At 44.0% G+C, this 21,007-nt stretch overlaps 1 protein-coding gene across 1 annotated transcript in view; it reads right to left on the bottom strand.

Moving 5' to 3' along the window:
- The window catches only part of LOC307228944 (phospholipid-transporting ATPase ABCA1-like), a 50,879-nt gene extending 46,677 nt beyond the window's left edge, over positions 1–4,202 (bottom strand). Inside the window, exons 1-2 of the mRNA XM_079998797.1 lie at positions 4,051–4,202; positions 662–760 (exon numbers count right to left, since the gene is read on the bottom strand). Of these exons, the coding sequence (XP_079854923.1) occupies positions 662–727 (66 nt within the window). The 5' untranslated portion in view covers positions 728–760; positions 4,051–4,202. The remainder of the gene's footprint in view (positions 1–661; positions 761–4,050) is intronic.
- Between the last annotated feature and the right edge of the window lie 16,805 nt (positions 4,203–21,007).

Below are 21,007 nucleotides of genomic sequence, written 5' to 3'. Positions count from 1 at the left end.
TGCACATACTGTAGTGTTGCCATGTAGTTATTGTGATAACATATAATGTAAGGTGTGTGTGTATATATATATATATATATATATATATATATATATATATATATATATATATAAAGGGTTTCTCAGACCCAGAAAATCTGTAGCTGTAGTGCTTCATTTCCATTTGGAATAATGCATATTCTATCCAAATCACCATGTTGTCACGGCCACCATTGTGAGGTTACTGTGACTAGTTGGTGTGGTGGGTCTCTGTAGGTGTTCGGGCCACAAACTGGCATTCCGCACGCCAAGAATCCGCTCTGACTCAAAGTGAAATCGTCTCGAGAAGACCAGTGAGGGAACAGACCTCCTATATTGGGGTTTTAGTAATGTATCTTACTGTCAGGAGAGTTGTCTTTCCTAAACATCATCTTGCTGGCACCGTCAGCGGCGAACATTGAAACAAGATGCCACTGAGTCAGAATGTGCCCAAGCAACAACCACTGACACCAGAAGGCAATGGAAACAATCTGCTTTGAATTAAGCTTTAAGTGTCAGACAGAAAGTAGTTTGTTCCAAGTAAATTCAAAAAAGAAAATCTTTACATCTCTAACCGAGGCGCTCACGTTTCAGCGCCTCATAAGGAACAACTGTGATGGCTTTAAACGAAAAAGGGACTTACAGTCTGTCTGCGGCGGTAGGTGAAGTTCTTCCACAGCAGTAAACTGAGCTGAGTGGATACCGCCATGTCGCCTGCTGCTCTGGGCTCGCTCCTCCACTCCTGTCGAAGCGGAGAGAGAGAGAATTTTAAAAGAAAGAAAACAGTGAGAGAGAGAGAAAGAGAGAGAGAGAGAGAGAGAGAGAGAGAGTGAGAGAGTCAACAGCAAACTCAGAGATCACACTGTCTGCCGTGATCTATGATAAGAGATGAACAACACCAATAAGTTGCTGGACACGAAATAAGTCTTGTAGAAAGACTAGTAGTGTGAGAAGGTATACGAAAAGAGCTAAGACAGGTTGAATCTGTGGATATCATACCACAAGTTAATAAAATAACATTTCCAATTGGAAAACCAACCCCGGAATAAGCAGAGAGCTACAAAAATCTCAAATGTACCCGAGAAGAGATTCACGTAAAAATCTACTATCACGATGGCACAGACTCCAAAAACGCCAAAAGACCAAACTGGGAATGCAGGGAGAGAAATAATGAATGAAAGGGAAAGAGTGGGTCTGGGTAGGTTTGACGTTGGCCTTGAAATAATGTCCAAAGGCCGGGGGGGGGGGGGGGGGGGTTCTTTTGGATCTAGGGTAAAAGTTGTTGGCAATTCCCTCGATGACACATAGTGATAGATAGGAGTTTGTTCGACTCTGAGGCACCAATTTCTGGTCACAATTTTCTTTCATGTAAATATTTTCAATTGAGAACCACAGCATAAGTAGTGGCCAACGGTGTTCACAAAGTTAAGAAAGTGAGCCAACACTTCTATAAGAGTGGTATTTAAATCAAAGGAATTCATTGATCAAGTAATTTCATGAATTCTAACTCTCTAAGTGTAATTTACTCATTAGGTACTACTCAATTAGATATATTTACAAACTGATGACATTGTTAAATAACAGATGAACAACAAAGAATCTTTGTTGCTCAAAGCCCAACTTTAGCTCGTACCCGTTGATTTTCACAGTTACATTTTAATTTTATCCCAGTTTGGCGGTGAATGCGTCCGTGAGACCCAAAGCGCCAAGTCGACTTGGCACGACTGTTTGTGTGTATCTGTGTGGCGGCACGTCTTTTGTATGGAGGTGTGTAATCAACCATTATTGGATGTGAGATCGAACCTGGTTTGCACAACAGTGCATGCCACTCAAAGCTCAAAGAAGGTCAAAGCTCATCAAGCAGATCAAGAAATATCTACAAATGCTACATTTCTTGTTGAAAGTTTCCTACAGGTTGCCAAAAAGTTTGATCAAAGGGAAATCCTGTTGAACCTGCGTGACTTCCTGTCTAGTGACACACAGTGGATCAGCAGAATGGAAAAGAAAGACTGAAGGAAAGGGTCAAAATAAATCCCTTTTCCCAAAGTTAACGAGTTTCTAAATGATAGATATTGGTCTCTAAGTGGGAGATCAACATTTTGCGCAACCGCTTTAGTGCAAATATTCACTTAACTTTGGTCCTAGAACACATATGCCAGAAATCTTGTTTGGAAAACAGCTGTTTATCCACCATCAAAACTTTACAGTGCCATACAAGCACCCCCTCTATAATTCATACCTTATTTATTTTATTTTTTTGCCTGTAAGCACTATTTGTGCATTTAATAGATTTGCAATTTTAATATTGTGACAGATAAGAGTGTAGGGCATATTATTACTTATAAAGCTCTTACTCTGTAACATTTCCTCATCTTCCTCTTTCAACTTAATGCATAATGAGCTGATATTATGAGGAAGACAAATAACATATTCTAAACTAGTCTGTTTAAGTAATGGAGGTTGAATTAATCAATGTCACAAGCAAAAAAAAAACAGGGACTTTGGGATCTACAGACAATAAACACACACGCACACATCTGTGGTTGGCGCTGAAAGATGTACTTTCAGACAAAAAATCCATAGCTTGTGTGTTCTTACTTAACGCACATAAATAAACATAATTAAAACGACGAACATAACTCACATTGTACGGAAATAGATCATCACTGAAACAGAACAGGGCGGAGCTAATGTATGTCTCTTTGTACAAAACAAGTAAAGATCGCGATCGACACAATAAACGCTTTATCATAAAAAAGAGGATCTGATAAGGACCACAGCCAGACTCACTCAATGCTGCCAATTGAAAGATAAATCATTGTGATGAATCACATTTGAATTCTCAAAAAAAAAATGTATATAATAATAATATTAATAATAATTCCCATACACGTAAATGGGCCGTTTTCCCATTACTTACAAAACTGCTGGGTTCAATTCTGAGCAATGGCAGATAAATAGCAACATTCCAACAAGTGCAGCCTCTCCGTTCTATAAGTGCGTCAGTCAACACTCAATTGACACCTTCTATGAGGTTCATTATTTGTCAAACTGAGTCAAATCCTTGTGAGAAACGGTCTGATATGGCGCCCATGTAGGCTATTGACATCACTCTTTGGATTTGGGAATGATTGTTTTCGACAAATAACGGACGCTCTCCGGAGCGCTTCACGGTGACCGGCGAGCCCAAATGGTGCAAAGCGCCCCTGGTGGTGAAAAATGGTATTGGAGTCATTACACTTGTTTACCATCAATTTTCACTCACGTGTTATAACGCACAGTAACACAGACACCACCCCCCCCCCCCCAATAAATAAATAAATAAATAAATAAATAAATAAATAAATAAATAAATAAATAAATAAATAAAAAACATGGAATTGTTCTTTTCGAAATAATCGTATATACTGTTTCATTGACCATATCATAACCATAACTAAAATAATACCCCAAATAACGGTGCTTTGTTTAATAAAAACGAACAGTTTTTTTGGGGGGGCAAATACGAGGTTTACCATGAATGAAAATACATCACACAAAACGAGTGCAATTCGTTTGGAGCGATGTCACGGTCGATGCGATGATACAAATAAATGTCAGACTAATTTCTGCGTGTTTCATTGTTCTGAGCGAGATTAGATGGGGTCGGGGGGGGGGGGGGGGGGTTACTCTCGGTCATTGTAAGAAGAGCCACAGATGCTACGCGAACGGTGGAAAAGATGGGGGAAAAAACAACAGCATTAAGCCATATTGTTTATGTATTTCTGTTTCTTGCTATGTATCCTCAATTAAAAATTATACATTTTCCACGGCACTATCGTTCAACGTGAACAAACAACTTCCCAAGTGGTTATACAGTGACTCAATCATCATATTCGGATGAAGGGGGACAAAGGAATACACACGATGTACAAATGTAGTTAGTCGTAATGTATTTTTTTTATTATCATAAAAATAATTATAGCGACGGCAGAAAAACAAAGAAAGTCATTCCAATCAAAACAAAAAACACGCAACTCAAAATCCACTCACCTTTATCGCGAACTCAGCAGCGGCGGCTATTCCTTCCACTCATGAATCGTAAATCCCCCGTATTAAGCGAAAGACTAAAGGTGGGAACTTTTATCCTTCTCCCTCCTCTTCTCTTCTCTCCTGCTCCCTCTCTCCTCCGCCGACAGTGCTCTCTCAGCTGCCCTTTGCCTTTGACAGAACTGCCCCTTCTCTCCCACCGGGGTTTTATCGCGCTGCCCAATGCGGAGCCGCGGAGCAGCAGCACAGGAGGTAACTATCGGTCAGAGTCGGAGTCTGTGTTTATCGCCGCTGCCATATAAGGAGGGGCACGTGCGGCGCTCCTCCTTGACGTTTTGTAGTCCGGAAGGAGCCCAGAGGGGAGTGCGCCTGTTTTTATTTGAGCTGAATAAAAACAATGAATTCGCAGCATGAATTGTACCCGCCTCCTTGAATTACTGACACGATGGTGTCTTACACCCCTGGGTTTAAAGGTGGATCTCAAAGACAGGTAGAGCTACCGATCGCGACACAACAGAGTGGCGCCATGCGCATGTGAAGCTTCCGTACTTCATTCCTGAAGGAAATTGTACCTTCTGAAGTCGGCTACTGTACCTACACAAGAAAACAACCGAAAAATACAGTCACAGTCTAAAGTGCCAACAAAATCAAAGTAAATAAGCCTGCGTGGACAAAATATGTACTCGACAAAATTGTACAAAATTTCAAATGCGCCGCAGTGTAGTTGGTTGGCAGTAATCTCACTAACAGAGACCTGAACTCACACTAGCTTCATCTGCTTCCACACATGCACCGCATACTGAACGTCCTGAACGGACCGGACATTAATTGGACTTTACCCTGCCAGCACCCTAGTACCAAGTCTGTGTCGTGCGATTTGGAGTGTACTGTATGTGTGAATAGACGAGGCTGTTCTCCGGAGAATTCACAGCGAGCGAGAGGGAGTGTTGCTAATACGTTTTTGAAACCCTGGCATATCACAAAGTCTACTCACATCTTTCAGTCACGACAAGTAACGAGACAAGCCCAGGGTAACACATGTAGCCCGGAATGCCCGGAGACTTGCTGAGATGTGGTTGATCTTATTGTTCTTATTCTTATTCTTCTCTACGTTTTTTTCTGCAGGCTAGACAGTACTTTGGCATATTACTGCCTCTCAGGTTTAAGACTGAATTTCACCTATAAACAAAAGTTTGGTTTACTCGTCAAACAATTCAAACAATGTCCCGCCTCTGACTGGGCAGATAGCCAATCAAAGTTTGGGATAATGGGCTGCGAGTGCGTGCCGCCATGTTGCTGTGACATCTGGGTCCGTCGCCTCAGCAAACTCGGGCCTGGGAGACCTTCACCCGAATTTCTGAGTTGGAACTTCGACTTAAATGGCCAGTTTCTTTGCACCTTTCACAGTAGGAGGTCCGGTTCCCCAGAGGTCCGATTTTCCACGGAGCGCAGCATAAACTTCTCTGTAGTTTGAGCTCCTGTATTTAAAAGTTTGCCAAACAAACATACATTTACTATAGGTGTCCATGATTTCCTGAACAGAAGAAATGGAACGCATTTGGCTCTTAAGGGGGGGTTGCCAATGAAATGCAGCAAATGGGGTTTATTGACATTTCTAAGCGCGTTTTTTACATGTTAATATTTTACAAATGACAGTGGTACTTTGACTTACAAGTTTAATTCTTTCCTTGACAGAGCTCGTAATTCAATCTGCTCATATAGCAAATCAATTTTCCCCATTGAAATTAATTGAAATGCCATTAATCAGTTCCAGCCCCCAAAAAACCACCCCAATTTTTTTTTGTTACGTGTTTTTAAATAAGAAAAATGTATTTATAAATAACAAATATTGTATAAAAACATGATAAAACAGAATAAAAGAGAATGTCGAAGAGAATCGCTCATGTTTTTCTACTATTTCATGCTTTAATTCAATCGACATCATCCGCTTCTTCTTCTCAGCACTTACTTTCTTAGGACCCATGGTTAGAAAGCAAAATAAAATTGGCAAAATAACTGCACAAAAAGCACAAAACGCGAGCACAAAACACAAAAGAGATGCTTCCACGCTCAGGTAACCACGTGAAGTGAACGAGAATGCTGGCCGCATTCGCTCGGCAAGCCAACTAGCGGCTGCGTACCTGAAGCTCGCTCTTCGTAACTCACATTGTTGCTCGCAAATCAATACAAAAAATCGACGGAACGACTGCCCGTGACTCTGAAAACTCGTATGTTAGTGCACACGTAAATCAACCATCTTCTAAAACTGCTACAACAGCAAGTCACCTGTCCTAGATACCCAGGCAGCAATTATTGGGGAGCTGGAAACCGTATGAATTATCAGACGATGTGGGATCTGGAGAGGACTTTTATTGTTTGATGTAATATTCTACCGACAGATGACTGAGATATACCTAGATTGTCTGCTCTGCATAGCTGCATTTTCCCTGTTGCCAAGAAGGGTAGAGTTGTTAGAACCTGGATCTCCGGTGTTATTGGGTTCTTTCTGTTTGTTGGTGCAGTGACTGCATTCCTCAATAGCTCTGCAATTATCATAATACCCTCGCGATCAAGGCTATACCTTTTTCAAAGCTCAGTATCATTAAATGCTTCTAAAATGTTGACACGATTACGAGGCAGATTGTTTTTCGAATTGTTTGTGATTTGGTCTTAGTGTAGTGTACACATACTCTTAGACCAAACATTTAGGAGTTCTAAAATTAATTACTAAAATTAAGACATTTATTTTTAAGAGTTCTGCTAATTCAGAAAGTTTGGAGCTACTTTTATCCTTAAGTGTTGTCGATGTTTTGTGAATATGGGCCACGATCATGGCTTAGTCGTCCACAGGGTTTAATACAACGTCCTAGTGTTTAGCAAGGAGTCGAGAAGGAGAAACAGAGACAGGAGTGCATGGAGCAGCAGCCATAAACACACAACATACCTATTTTACTTTTCTTCTCTAGGTTTTTAAATATAGTTCTTATCTAAATTCTGCTTTTATTCTTTTTTTTTGCAGTGATAAACAATATAGTAAAAAAACAAATAATTCTGTCTCACGCAGGGAACGCGTCATTTCTAATGTCACTTCTCGCGTGTGTTTTTGTGACAAAACCTTTTGTTAGTTTCATTTTGTTTAGAGACCCGACACAATCGTCGGGGATTCCTCCTGGTGAAGATCTTGTTATGTGTAACCCCCTGTCGCAGATCAGTCATGTAGTGTGCAAACCACAAGACTGCGAGATTCCTTATCACAAGACAAAAAGTTGTGTAGTGTGAACAGAACAGAGAGCTGACGACTTTGAAAGTCGTGTAGCGTGTCCATGGCATTAGTAGTAGTCAGGATTTGGGGAATCGGCTTAGAGAGAAATAGAAATCGATGGAGGGCAGGGTAAAGACAATCTTCTTTCTACATCTTCCACTCAATAAGTATATGTGTATGTACTGAGATGAGTAACATATACAGTCAAATGTTCTACAGAGCATCCAAATCCCTTTCAAAAATATATTTAACCCTAACCTGCTGGGCAGGTTCCAGCCAAATAATGCTGCTGAACCTGGATTCTGACCAGATGGCGGAAAGGGAATTCACCCATATGAAATATTATGACTCCTGTGGAATGGGAATATTGTTTATACAGTTTAGATATGATGGCGAGACAATGTCCGAGACGCAACATTGGATATTGGTTGAATATCAGCCTAATTTACAATAATCGCCTATTCTGTCTCTCACTTCCAACGGTCTAATTTATCTTTCAACAAGGTCTCTTTCTTTATACAGTACATTAGATACCAAGTGCCATACCACATAATACAGTATAGCGGCTCTGTGCCATCCAGAGAAAGTACAAAATACTGAGATGTCTGCCCCCTTCCCTCTGACTGAACCCTTTGACTTGCTTGGCTGTGTTAAGTAAATCCCGCCTGTCACTAGCAGAGGTACAGCTGGAGGATGTGTGGTGACTGGTGTAGACATGCGAGAAATATATTAATATGCATAATTCAGAAATGTCCAATCGGCCACCGTTTACGGGCGGGGTACGGTAAAGTTGTCCAGTGGGGGTTGGGCCATGGACCCTCACAAAGATTAGTTGTCTAATCCGTCAGGGAGCTGCGGACATGTCCGCAAGGATCAGGTTCAGAGCATTGGCACACAAAGGGTGTATATTTATCTTTCAATTATGAACAACTGTGGTCCATATTTTTACAAGAGGATTTACAGTATGTGAATTGTAATGAAATAGGCAGCGCTTTTTTTCTGTTTTCTACTTATTTCGCAATGTTGATTAAAGTGGTTAGTAATCTATGGAGAAATTTTGAATAAACAATTTTGAAGAGATTCTTGGATTGTACTGGAGACCCAAGAGACCTGACACTATGCTGGGGACCTCAGGTACATAAGGACATAGTGGGACAGTAAAACATACTGGAAAGCTAGAAACAAAAGACACTGGAGATACTGTGGACTAATGGTCATAATAGTATTGTGTACTGGGGACACCAAAAGACAGTAGACCCAAGGACATACTGGGGACTTCAGGGAACACTGGGACACCACAGGAACTTCATGGACAGAAGGGTTATGTAGTTAATGTGTCTTTTTTTTACTGTTACATGTTGCAGGTTGTCAGGAGTGGTTACTTACGGGATTTGGAGAACAATGTGTTGTATTGGCTGGCTCAGCATGAGACTAGCTTATACGTTTAGGGCTGAGGCGGTCATTTAACCCTCTTAGGACGTTAAAATACTTGTGGATCGTCTAAGACGTAATGTCTCAATCATGGAGGGAAAACTTTGCATGGTTATCTCTGGTTTTCAGCACTTTTAAACGTATACTTTCCCTTGTTTTTTAATACCCATTTTGATGACACGGTGAATGTTTTTTTGGGCAGTCCGTGTCTAAAATAGAAACAGATAAAACTATTCACTGAAGCTAATGAGTCAAAATGTCCAATCCAAATAGCCTAATCATGGTTTCAAGCACCCTCTTAAATAGCTATTGTATCTTATACTTTAACCTGGGTCCACATTGAACAAGACAGGTCTATGTTTGTTGTGTTGGTGAGACTTCTGGTCCGGGTCTACTGGTTGAAATGGAAAAAATTATGTTGAATGTCTTCCAAGGGTTGTTAAATTGTCATACACTTAGGCAGCTTTCATCTCAAACTGATAAGGATTAACACTGGAATTGGTGGAATCAGAAGAAAATCCAGTTGAGGACAATTTATTTATTGGTTGTCAAGCAACAGCGCACATCTGGACTTAAAGGCTATGAGTTGGAAGTACCGCTTCCCTACCTGCTTCCTCATTTGACCGGCAGTAACCCATCTAAACCTCAGGTAGAACAAAGAACAATGGCGTGACTTGAATCTGGAGTCGCTCATCTTTTTTCTTTTCTTTATTTTAACTTTATTTTGTATTATGATAATTATTATTGGGTCAATAACGTGTTATAACACGTGCACACACTGAGTTGTGTGCGAGGCAATGCAGACTGTGTCGGTGTGGGGGATGGAGATGCTTGTCCGATAGTAACCCCAGCAGCAGCAGAAGAAGAATGGAGATGAGAGAGAGGGGGATGTATAATCTCTCTACAGCCTGACAAAAAAACACTGAAAATCTGTGTCTTCTGGCAAATATGAAGGAAAAAAAAATCCTTCTGAAGAATCGCGTTTTTTTCCCCCTTTTTTTTTTTTTGCGATGAATCGCGATGACGTTTTTTTGTTGCCGCGAAATCGTACCGCCACCTGGGCAAACCGGCTCCTATGCAACAAATCATTGACACGCGCCAAAAGTCGAAAAACGAACTCGATCGCAGGAGAAATGTGGGTATGAACACTGCGCCACCACACCTCCCGTCCTCACCCGCCCCCCTCACCCAGACCCAGTTCTGCTGCTCCTCCAGCCTCCCGCTTTGACCGGGAGTAACCCCACCTCTCCGCAGCCGCCGGAGAACTGGGTGAAAGGGGAATGACGTCACCGCTCGGCTGCAACCGCAGAGGAAGGAGAGAGGTCTGCGTGTTTGTGCGAGGCTATTCTTTGTTATTAATTTAACAAGGATAATATTTTTCAGTTTTTAACTCAACAAGAAGGGTAGCATTTTCCAATTTGATTATGTGTTCATAAATGTGTCATTTATTATTTATTACGATGTATTTTGAGTTGTCTATTAATCGTCTATTAAGGTTAGACTTAGTATTCATTGATTCATTCTTTCTTTCTTTTTCTTTCTTTCTTTCTTTCTTTCTTTCTTTCTTTCTTTCTTTCTTTCTTTCTTTTTTTTCCCAGTAGAAAGAGCTTGTGTCAGCTCCCTCTGCTCCAAGTGTACGCTATGTGTGACCTGAAACTATCCCAACACACTCTAATTAGGCCAGGGAGCAGACATTTATTCAATGTACCTCGCAAAGGGATCCCTGTCCAAATATAGCTTGTGTGTGTGTGTGTGTGTGTGTGTGTGTGTGTGTGTGTGTGTGTGTGTGTGTGTGTGTGTGTGTGTGTGTGTGTGTGTGTGTGTGTGTGTGTGTGTGTGTGTGTGCGTGCGTGCGTGGGTGGGTGCGTGTGTGTGTGCGCGCGTGGGAGAGAGAGAGAGAGAGAGAGAGAGAGACCAATGAATGCATGGATCCTTTTGTATGTCTATATCTACAGTATACAATATCTGATTCAAGATTCAAGATTCAAGATTTTTATTTGTCACATACATATACGTACTTTCATACATATATGCAGTGAAATGTAACGTCTGCTCATGTCATCCTACACATAAAATCATGATATTCCATCTAGTTTCTAATGGGCTTCTTGTTTTAAAAGGCTCGGCTGTCCGCTGGCTACTGGACTGAGTGTACAGCAGCAGATGAACAGAGCCATTGTTTTCCTTAATTTTCAACCCAAGCTGAGTACTTTTGCCCCCCCCAGGTCCATAACCAAAACATGGCCCTTATCCTTATGGACACCCTTAGAATGTTACAGTCCTAAATGTAGACAAATGCTGTTTTCATGGAATGTCATAAACACCCATGTTCTTTGATGCTAATTTGTTAATTCTGTACACGCTCGTTTGACGGACAGTCCTGTTTTCGTGCGTTTAGTGTCACAAGAATATTTCACTGTGGGTACATTCTCTTTAATACTATAGGGAATGGGTTTGATTTTACTTTCAGGCCCATGATGAATGGACTTTGTGTGCCTTTCCCACTGTTTTCTCCAGCCTCTGGGTTAGACCTAGAGGCCCAAATAGTCTTTGTGCGAGTTTACTGCACAGTATGTAGGTAAAAACCCCTCAGGGATATGTTACAATTTACATTTAGCAGACGCTTTTATCCAAAGCGACTTACAATTGTTCAAACACCGACAGACGCAGCCATCAGGAGCAATTAGGGGTTAAGTGTCTTGCTCAAGGACACTACAGCATGCTAGCAGGAGGAGCCTGGGATCAAACCAGCAACCTTTAGATCACTAGACCACCAGCTCTACCGCCTGAGCTACCACCCCCATCCCCGTTCCCCGTTACTGCTATTTGCAGATGATATTCAACTATACCTCTTATTTCCCATCTTGGACACCCATATCGAGAGGCGCATCTTTCTTTAAGACATTGATGCATGGACGTCTATGCACCACATGAAGCTCGCCCTCGACAAGTGAAAATCTGGATCTCTGCGCAACGTTTCTATCTTGTCCTGGCTTCAAAACTTGGAAAAAAAACACCGTACAAAAAAAAAAAAATCGGATGCGATCAAGTTTATTGGGTATTGGAAAAACAAAAGCAACAGCAAACTCAGAGTTGGCTTCGCGAAAACTAACTCATTCTATCTCCTTTGTTCTCTGGTTTTATAGTCGTGAAGAAGCTTGCTCATTTACATGTTCTGTCTTTTTCTTTGTTGTCACGAATTACTCAAAATCCTGTATGACCCAATTGCAGCTCATAGTATTTGTTATCATGCGTTCTGATTTCACTTACCAGACAGCCAATCGCAGCCTTCGTAGCTGAACACCCTCCCCTTTCTTGGAAGAGGGTGGTCTCTATGAACTCCAGTACTTTTCCCCTCATGAATTTCAGGAACGAGCTGACTCCACAATTCCTGGCTGCGCAATATATGGGTATGCGACTTGAAATGCTCCAGCTGTACATGATCCTCTTCTCTGTGGAGGGTTTTGGCTTCCTCTGCTGGTCGCATGAAGTACTAGACTTTGGCACCTTCTGCTGGTCCTAATGATGTACTAGACTTTGGCTCCATCCGCTGGTCCGCATGATGTACATTTCTTTTAAAGGTTTTGATACACTTCATTTTGAGTATTGGTTTTTAGTATAACATGGATTAGGTTATTTTCATGTGGGGTTACTAATTAACCACAACACCTCCTTCTTCCTGGCAAAGACTGCCTTCACATGGACCTCTCGATTGCAATCGATCCATCTCCCGACTAGACTACTGCAACGCTCTTCTGGCTGGACTAGAAGTGGAAATATGTGGCTGCGGTCCACTTGAAATAGCCCTGACGACCCTGTTTGTGGACCAGGACCCACTGGTTGAGGACCACTCCTGTTGTGCGGAGCACGGACGCTTGTTTGATTACAAGCACGCTCTCTCTTTCTGAATCACATCTTTTAAACTGATTCATTTTTAAGTCCTCAAGGGGGGTTAATTACCATGATATAGTATATGCACACTAGTGTTGTGGGTACTGCAATCACATTACATTTGTCTGTAACGAGTAACACAATGTGTTACTGTTGCTAAATTCAGTTATCACATAATTTCCAATCAAACAACTATGTTGTTCCTCATTACTTGCATTAGCCTATACAGGTTCCATGTCCAACTAATGAAGGAAGCAATCTCTGTGTGTATTGTGGCAGTTGGGGAAGTAAGACAAAGTTTGCTTCAACAGTCTCTTCATTGGATGACCAAACTGAGGAACAAAGACTTGAATGACTGGGCAAATGAGATTGAAAACGAACACTATGGTCATCAAACTAAACAGCAATGTCCATCACGGTTTCATTAATTAATTCCCCAAAACAGTTACAGAAATGATTACTCACAACTTAACAATATTGAACAATCATGCATAAGACCTGCATCCAAGATTTAAAATGTATACTTAACAATAAAACTTAACAACATAACTCTGGATTACTGGATTATTGGAACTCTGGTTTATTACAGGATTACTCTCATAAATCTGAACACAATGCATGCTAGGAGACAGGAAGGCACAATATGAACATCCACCAGCCGACTGGATTCTGTAGCATTGAGACTGTCGCAGAAGCAGCGTGCCGCTCGCGCCCGTGGCACAGAGAGCCCCTCCCACCGCCGCCCCTGCCCACCCACGGACCAGCACCGCATGCACTTGGTCTCCACCGACCCTGGGGGCCTAACTGCGTGGCAATTACATGACAATTAATCTCAGGCAATTTTGCGGAGCAACCCAAAAGTAATGTAACAAGTAGTGTAACAAATTACTTTCTGCAGGGAGTTATTAAGTAAAATAAGAGATTACTTCAAAAGCAGTAATGAGTAACGTGAAATACATTACTTTTTTGAGTAATGACCCCAACACTGATACACACAGGCCCAGTGATTCAAGTTGGTGAGACATCATGTTCTGCACATTCAGACTGTGTCATGATCAGGAAATACAAATGACTCATAAAGGCTCTGTTATAGTCGCCGCAAGTGGGCCATGCGACTCATGGCGCATGCACTGCCAGAGAGCACGATCATTCATAGTTGCTGTGCCGATGCCGTGGCCATAATTTCCTGAGAGACAGGGTGTGCTGCGCACAAACCACCATGGGAAACTCAAAGAACTGATTTCCAACTCTTTCAGAGGAGGTCCTCTTTTTGGAAGTACAAGTTTTGATGACCAAAGGGACATCTTCGGAACAAGATAAGAACAAATTGACGTGATCTGAGCCCTTGTGGTGTTCCCTGAGCAAGCCCCTGAGGCAACAACTTTTTCTTTTGTCTTTTTCTCGTTCTGAGACCTTCCCTTGTCACGATTGGTCCAAATGCTGCTGCGTCATGGCAGGGGACGGACTTCAACCTCCCTTTCCGGTCATTCAACCTCCTCCTTTTCCAGGGTCAACAGGCTTGTTTTTTTCGTGACATTCGGAGCATGTTTCATAGATACCATATTTCCATAAATATAAACCAGTAAACTGAGTTCTGATTGAGTTCTTTTTGAGTCTTCTGCTGACGGCGTTCTGGGACATTCTTAAGTCTTTTATTCTTACTTCCTTTTAAGTTTACCTCCTGCTTTTGACTTCCGGCTTTTATTACCTGAAGCAATGCAAACGTCAACAGACCCAGTCTATGAGAACAGACATGCTGGTTTACAACATGGAATTGCTGAACCTTCCATGCCTTTCAGAGAAATGACGATGCAGAAGGAGATGGAATGTCCGGCCTTTACATGCAACAAAACATACAGAAGGAGAAGGGAGGGAGTCCAGTTGGTGGCAGTTATAATGCACCTAAAGCTGGTTTGCCAACCACCGATAAACAAGAAGAACCTGAAGTGCACAGTGCAGAGTTCCAAAGATTGGGAGGTGGGCGCAGTGGGCGTGCGAGGTTCCCCAGGCCTCCACGGGATTCCCTCCCTTTGAGCTCCTTTTCGGCAGGAGACACCGGGGCGTGCTAGACCTAATTAAGGAAATCTGGGAGGAGGGTCCTAGCACCAGTAAGAACGAGATACAGTACGTTATGGACCTGAGAGCAAAGCGGTGTGGTCGGGTTGGGGAGGTCAATTATGAAGTTGCACGGTCAGACAGGGGCGGGGCGAAACAGATCTATCACCTGAATCTCCTGAAGCATTGGAAGGAGGCAGCATCTGTGTCTCTGGCCACCACAGTGACCAAGGGGGATGAGTTGGGGCCAGATGCTCCAAAAGCGACCAATTTCCCCCTGGCCCTTTCCAGGAACCATCTCTAGTTAATCCAGAGCATGGATGTGGCCATATTACAATGCCAGTTTTCTGACATCTTCTCCCCCCTGCAGGGCTGCACATCCCTCGTACACCACCATGTGGAGACGACCCCAGGCGTGAAAGTACATGCTCGGCCGTATCACCTGCCCGAACATAAACGCAAAGACGTGCGGGCAGAATTAAAAGGCCATGCTGGACATGGGGTGATAGAGGAGTCTATAATCGATTGGTGTAGTCCCATTATGCTGGTAGGTAAGCCAGATGGGTCAGTCCGCTTCTGTGTAGACTACCGGAAGGTGAATGCGGTGTCGAATTTCGATGCGTAAGCACGGCTCAGTTTTTTCACGACACCGGATTTAACTAAGATTCAAGATTCAAGATTCAAGATTCAAGATTTTTATTTGTCACATACATATACATACTTCCATACATATATGCAGTGAAATGTAATGCAACGCACCCGGTGATAGCACACAATAAGTCCTAGGAAAAAGTACAAAAATAAAATAAAATAAAAAGTAGAAAATTCCTTTCTAATAGACCGACTAACTGACTCCTAAAACGTAATACAGTAAGTGGAATACTTACTAGAATAAGATAAAAAATATATAGAATAAAATACAATAAAAAATAAATTGAAATAAAATGGAATAGGTTGAAGGAATATGGCTATGTATATACAGATATGTGCATTTAAAGTGGCATGTGAATTAAAGTGGCATGTGAATGTGAATAGTGTGAGGTAGTGTTTGGGATAATACAGCACAGTATACAACAGTACGGCGCAGCAATACGGCATCACGAACAACCCTGAACAGTGATACAGTATGCGGTACAGTATGCTACATACAGTACAGTAGGTAGTGGAGCCTAGTGCATGGCTCAGTTAGGACCCCTGGTGAGGTCAGCATTGACAGTTCTAATGGCTTGAGGGAAGAAACTCCGTCTCAGTCTCTCTGTTCTCGCTGCGTGACTGCGGAGGCGCTTGCCTGACCGCAGCAGCTGAAACAGTCCGTTGTTGGGGTGATGAGGATCCTTCATGATCCTACGGGCTCTGCTACTACACCTCCTGGTGTATAACTCCTGCAAGGGGGGGAGGGTAGTTCCAGTGGTACGTTCAGCTGAACGCACCACCCTCTGCAGGGCCCGCCTGTCCTGGGCAGTACAGTTCCCAAACCAGGCAGTGATGTTGCCTGTCAGGATGCTCTCCACTGCTCCAGAGTAGAAGGACTTGAGGATCCTCACCGAGACCCGGAATTTCCTCAGCTGCCTGAGGTGGTAGAGACGCTGCCTCGCCTTTCTCACCAGAGTGTCTGTGTGAACAGTCCATGTTAAGTCCTCTGTGATGTGGACTCCCAGATATCTGAAGCTGCTCACCCTATCGACAGAAGTCCCATTAATCCACAAGGGCGCGTGCGTCCTCGATTGTGATCCACGCCAAAAGTCCACAATCAGCTCCTTGGTTTTGCTGACGTTCAGGTGGAGGCTGTTGTCCTGGCATCAGAGTGACAGGTCAGCCACCTCCTCGCGGTAGGCCTTCTCATCGCAGTCGGTGATCAGGCCCATGACCACGGTGTCGTCAGCAAACTTGATGATGGTGTTGGAGCTGGACCTGGCCACACAGTCATGTGCTGTACTCCCTGTACAGCCCCCTACTGTACAGGGAGTACAGTAGGGGGCTGAGGACGCAGCCCTGGGGGGATCCTGTATTCAGGGTGAGGGAGCTTGACATGTACTTCCCCACCTTGACCACCTGGGGGCGGCCTGTGAGGAAGTCCAGGATCCAGGTGCACAGCGGAGCATTCAATCCTAGCTCCAACAACTTTTCACCGTGGGAACGATTTCATCCGCGAGCGTAGCCACAAAACTCACTACAACCTCCGTAAACTCGCTGACGTCACTTGAACTCGCTTGGAACACGTCCCAGTCTACGTCAGTCAGAGCGTCCTGAAGCGCAGCCTCTGATTGGTCCGTCCACCGCTTCACTTCCCTCGTCATCACCAGATCCCGCGCGATCAGAGGCCTGTAAACAGGAAGCAGCGAGATCGCGGCGTGATCTGATTTCCCGAAAGCAGGAAGCGAGACGGGCTTGTATCCGTTCTTGTAAGGAGTGTAACAATGGTCCAGAGTTCTGTCTCCCCTGGTGGCACACGTGATGTGTTGGTGGAAATTCGGCAGAACTTTTTTCAGGTTGGCCCTGTTAAAGTCCCCAGTCACCACCACAGCCGCGTCGGGATGTCTGTTCTGAAATCCGCACAACACATCGTACAGAACCGACAGAGCTGCGTCGGTGTCCGCTTGCGGTGGGATATAAACGGCTGTAATGATGACCGTGCTGAATTCCCGGGGGAGATAAAATGGACGGCATAGTATGGTCAGCTGTTCCAGGTTCGGCGAGCAGGAGTGGGAGAGGAATTTGGTGTTGTTGGCGTTACACCAGCGGTTGTTTACCATTAGGCAGACGCCTCCACCTTTGGATTTCCCCGACTCTCCCGTTCTGTCGCCGCGGAACACGGAGAAGGCCTCGGCTGGACGTATGGCTTCATCCGGCACCAGTGGGGTCAGCCATGTTTCCGTCAGGCAGAGGACGCAACAGTTCCTCGTGTCACGCTGGAATTGAATCCTCGCTCGAAGTTCATCCATCTTGTTCTCCAGGGACTGGACGTTAGCAAGAAGGATGCTTGGCAGAGGTGGACGGTAAGGTTGCGTCCTCATTCTGACCCGAATGCCGCCCCGTTTACCTCGGTGCTTCCTCCGTGGGCCGGCTCGTGGAACAGCGACTCCATTTTTGTTGCTGTTGCGAGTGTTCCCGCGTAGGATTTCCGCCGGCCACTCTGCTCCCACGGATAAAAAGTCCCAAAGTTGTTCGTTTAGGGAAATTTTTATATCCATGAGTGCATCGCGGCCGTATGAGTTAATTGTTGATGTTTTTCTGGCGAACATTGTGATAAAAAAAGGAAAAAAAATACTAAAGAGTAAGAAAGAAACCGGAGCGCCGGCGCAGGCGACCGCTAGGGGTGGCGCCACTATCGCCATAGACGATGGGCTGCTGGCAGATTCCCTTGTCGCCAGAGTTCAAGGAGAATTCGTCTTTCTCCACTCCGCAGGGGTTGTACCAATTTGTGGCGCTTCCGTTTGGGTTGTTCAGGGCCCCAGCCACCTTTCAGAGACTCATGGGCTGGGTTCTGCGTCCGCACGCGGCATACTTTGATGACGTTATAATTTACAGTGACACCTTGGAGCAACACATGCAGCATGGGGGGCAGTACTCAAGTCCCTCAGGCAGGCGGGGCTCACCGCCAACCCTAAGAAGTGTGCAGTTGGGCGGAGGGAGGTACGGTATCTGGGGTACCACTTGGGTGGGGGACTGGTCCGACTCCACATATATAAAGCTGTGGCGGTTGCGAAGAGTCCGAGACCCAAGATCAAGAAAGAGGTAAAATGGTTCCAAGGCTGGCAGGTTACTACAGAAGGTTTGGAGCTGACTTTTCGGCACTGACCAGCCCTTTGTCTGATTTAACTCAAAAGGGTGCACCAGATCCGGTCCAGTGGACTGAGGTGTGCCAGCAGGCATTTGAGAAGGTGAAATCAGCTCTTTGTGGGAAGCCAGTGCTGGGTACACCTAACTTTTCTCTCCTTTTCTGCTTGCAGACTGACGCAACGGACAGAGGGCTGTGGCAGTGTTGTCTCAGCAGGTGGGGGGCGTTGACCGACCGGTGCTGTACATCAGCAGGAAGCTCTCAGAACTGGAGTCAAAGTACAGAACAGTGGAGACGACGAGTGTCTGGCCATCAAGTGGGCAGTCGGTTCCCTCCGATACTACCTCCTGGGGCGCTCTTTCACCCTCGGTTTGGACCACGCCCTGCTGCAGTGGCTCCACTGCATGGAGGATACCAACGCGCGGATCACCCGTTGGTACCTGGCTCTGCAACCCTTTAAGTTCAAGGTGATCCAGAGGCTGGGGGCACAGATGGTGGTGGCCGACTTCCTCCCGCTCCGGGGGGGGGGTGGGCTGGCAGCCAGATGCCTCCCCAGCCTAAGTCGGTCGGTGGAGGCATGTTCAGACAAGGGGGGCGTGGTTAAGCCACGTCTGCAGGGGACGGAACTGGCTTGGCCGTGGTCTCCCCAATTAGCCCCTTTTTTGCTGATTGGTCAGACCCAGCAGGAAGAGTCTTCTTATATGTTGTTCTGTCTTTCAGTGGAGACCGGAGGTGCAGGGCGTGGAAACACCTGCGGTCCAAAGCATTAGCACAACATACAAACTCTGTTAACTATTTGTAGTTTCTCTTTCTGTTGTGCCCGCGAGACTTTCTGTAACTCGCATGAAAAAAATCCTCGCCGTGTCGGCGCTCCACTGCCCGAATGACTCCATCTCCCTCCCTAAACCCAGTACATGTGGGTAGAGACTCCCACAGGGGCCTATTACGAAGAACATACTTTTTCAGTGCATAGGTTGTGCACATACAGTTGGGTCTCTGATGGGCCACACACGCTGTGAAAAAAGACAACCCAGTCGTTTTTTTTTCTGCCTGGGTCAGAAATGTGATCCAACAAGCCATTCAGATTTTTCTCACAAGCCTATGCCACGTTGGCTTGGCATTCTGCTGTGTTTCTTTCTCAAAAAAAGTATCCAGTAGATATACTACATACCATTTCTGCTGCAGCATCCGATCTGTTGGAGTTTCACCAAACAAAACCAATAAAAATTGTGTGTTATTATTGTAGATGTATTTATTTCATTTTATTTTATTTTCGCACATTTACTAATTGAATGAAACATTAAATCTCTGCATGCGGTGTCCCGCACAAGCTTGGAGCATGGCAACCAAAGTTGGAACAAACTTTTAAATGAGGCCTTTTAGATTTAATAAGAGTGAAGATTCACCAACTGGATTGCTTAATTTTCGCCTCAAATTTGTTCAGAAACAGATTTTGGTGGACTGATGTGTGACTGAGGTGAAATCAGTGAAAGTTACAGGGTAAATACAACAGAACTCAGAAGTGAAGCTCAAACCCCATTGGCTCACAGAACTCGGAATTAGTGCTCAAACCCCATTGGCTCACAGAACTAGGGGCCTCAGGAGGGAGGGGCCACCCACGGAAACAGCCCGTGGAGAACAGAATGGGTTTAGAGGTAATGTTAGAATGGCTAGAATGCATTATCTGAGTGGTAATTTCAGCAAAAAACTTAAAAAACAAGTTTTGGTGAACTCAGAAACAAATATTAACTTGTTGAAAAGCAGCATAACATCCTCTTATCCTCAAAGATTATCAAGCGTATTGTTCCTGCTAAATATCTCTTTATTTTCCTGCACTGTTCTATCAACATCTGCTGTTGTGATAACTCCTCCCTGGGAATTAATAAAGTCGTATCTTAGCTCAACTCTCTCTACACTCTCTACAATAAAACTGGTACTTTTCAACCCCATCACTTGTGTCTGAGGGCCCTAAAAATGCCCCCCCGCCCCCCCCCCAAAAAAAACCAACACAGCCAAAAAAAGTAGATAACTAAATAATAGCAAATATTCCTGTGTAAGTAAGACTAAGACTAAGTAATACTTTGAAACAACTGAAAAGTTTAAGATACTACATTGTAATGTGACACAGTGTTAAGCTGGTTACAGCCCAATGCCCTTCTGGGTAATTTTATAGTGGGCTGAAACATCTTTTATTTTTTTAAGGTAGATTTGGAATAGCAAATAGGAATTGCATTCAAAACGGCTCCCTAGTTTATCCAATACATGTTGAAATAGTGAACACACAGAACAAACACATACATTAAACACATACACACCCACACAGGGTTAAGAAAGGAGGAAACAGAGCGGGAGAGGAATTGGGAGGAAGAGGAATCGTGTATAAAAATTTGATTAATTTACGCTGCAAGTCCCAAGAGGTTGGACGTCAATGATCAATAAATCAATAAATAATCAATAATATCGGCGGCGATATTTCAGCGTCCTCGAGATCTGATCGGAATACCAGCTTCGACAGGAGGGCCAAAAGCATGAATAGAAGGGAA

The sequence above is a fragment of the Zeus faber genome, assembly GCF_960531495.2.
Source record: "Zeus faber genome assembly, chromosome: 4".
Lineage (NCBI taxonomy): Eukaryota > Metazoa > Chordata > Actinopteri > Zeiformes > Zeidae > Zeus > Zeus faber.
The sequence above is the reverse complement of the archived record's forward strand: the minus strand, read 5'-3'. Positions and strand labels throughout refer to the sequence as shown.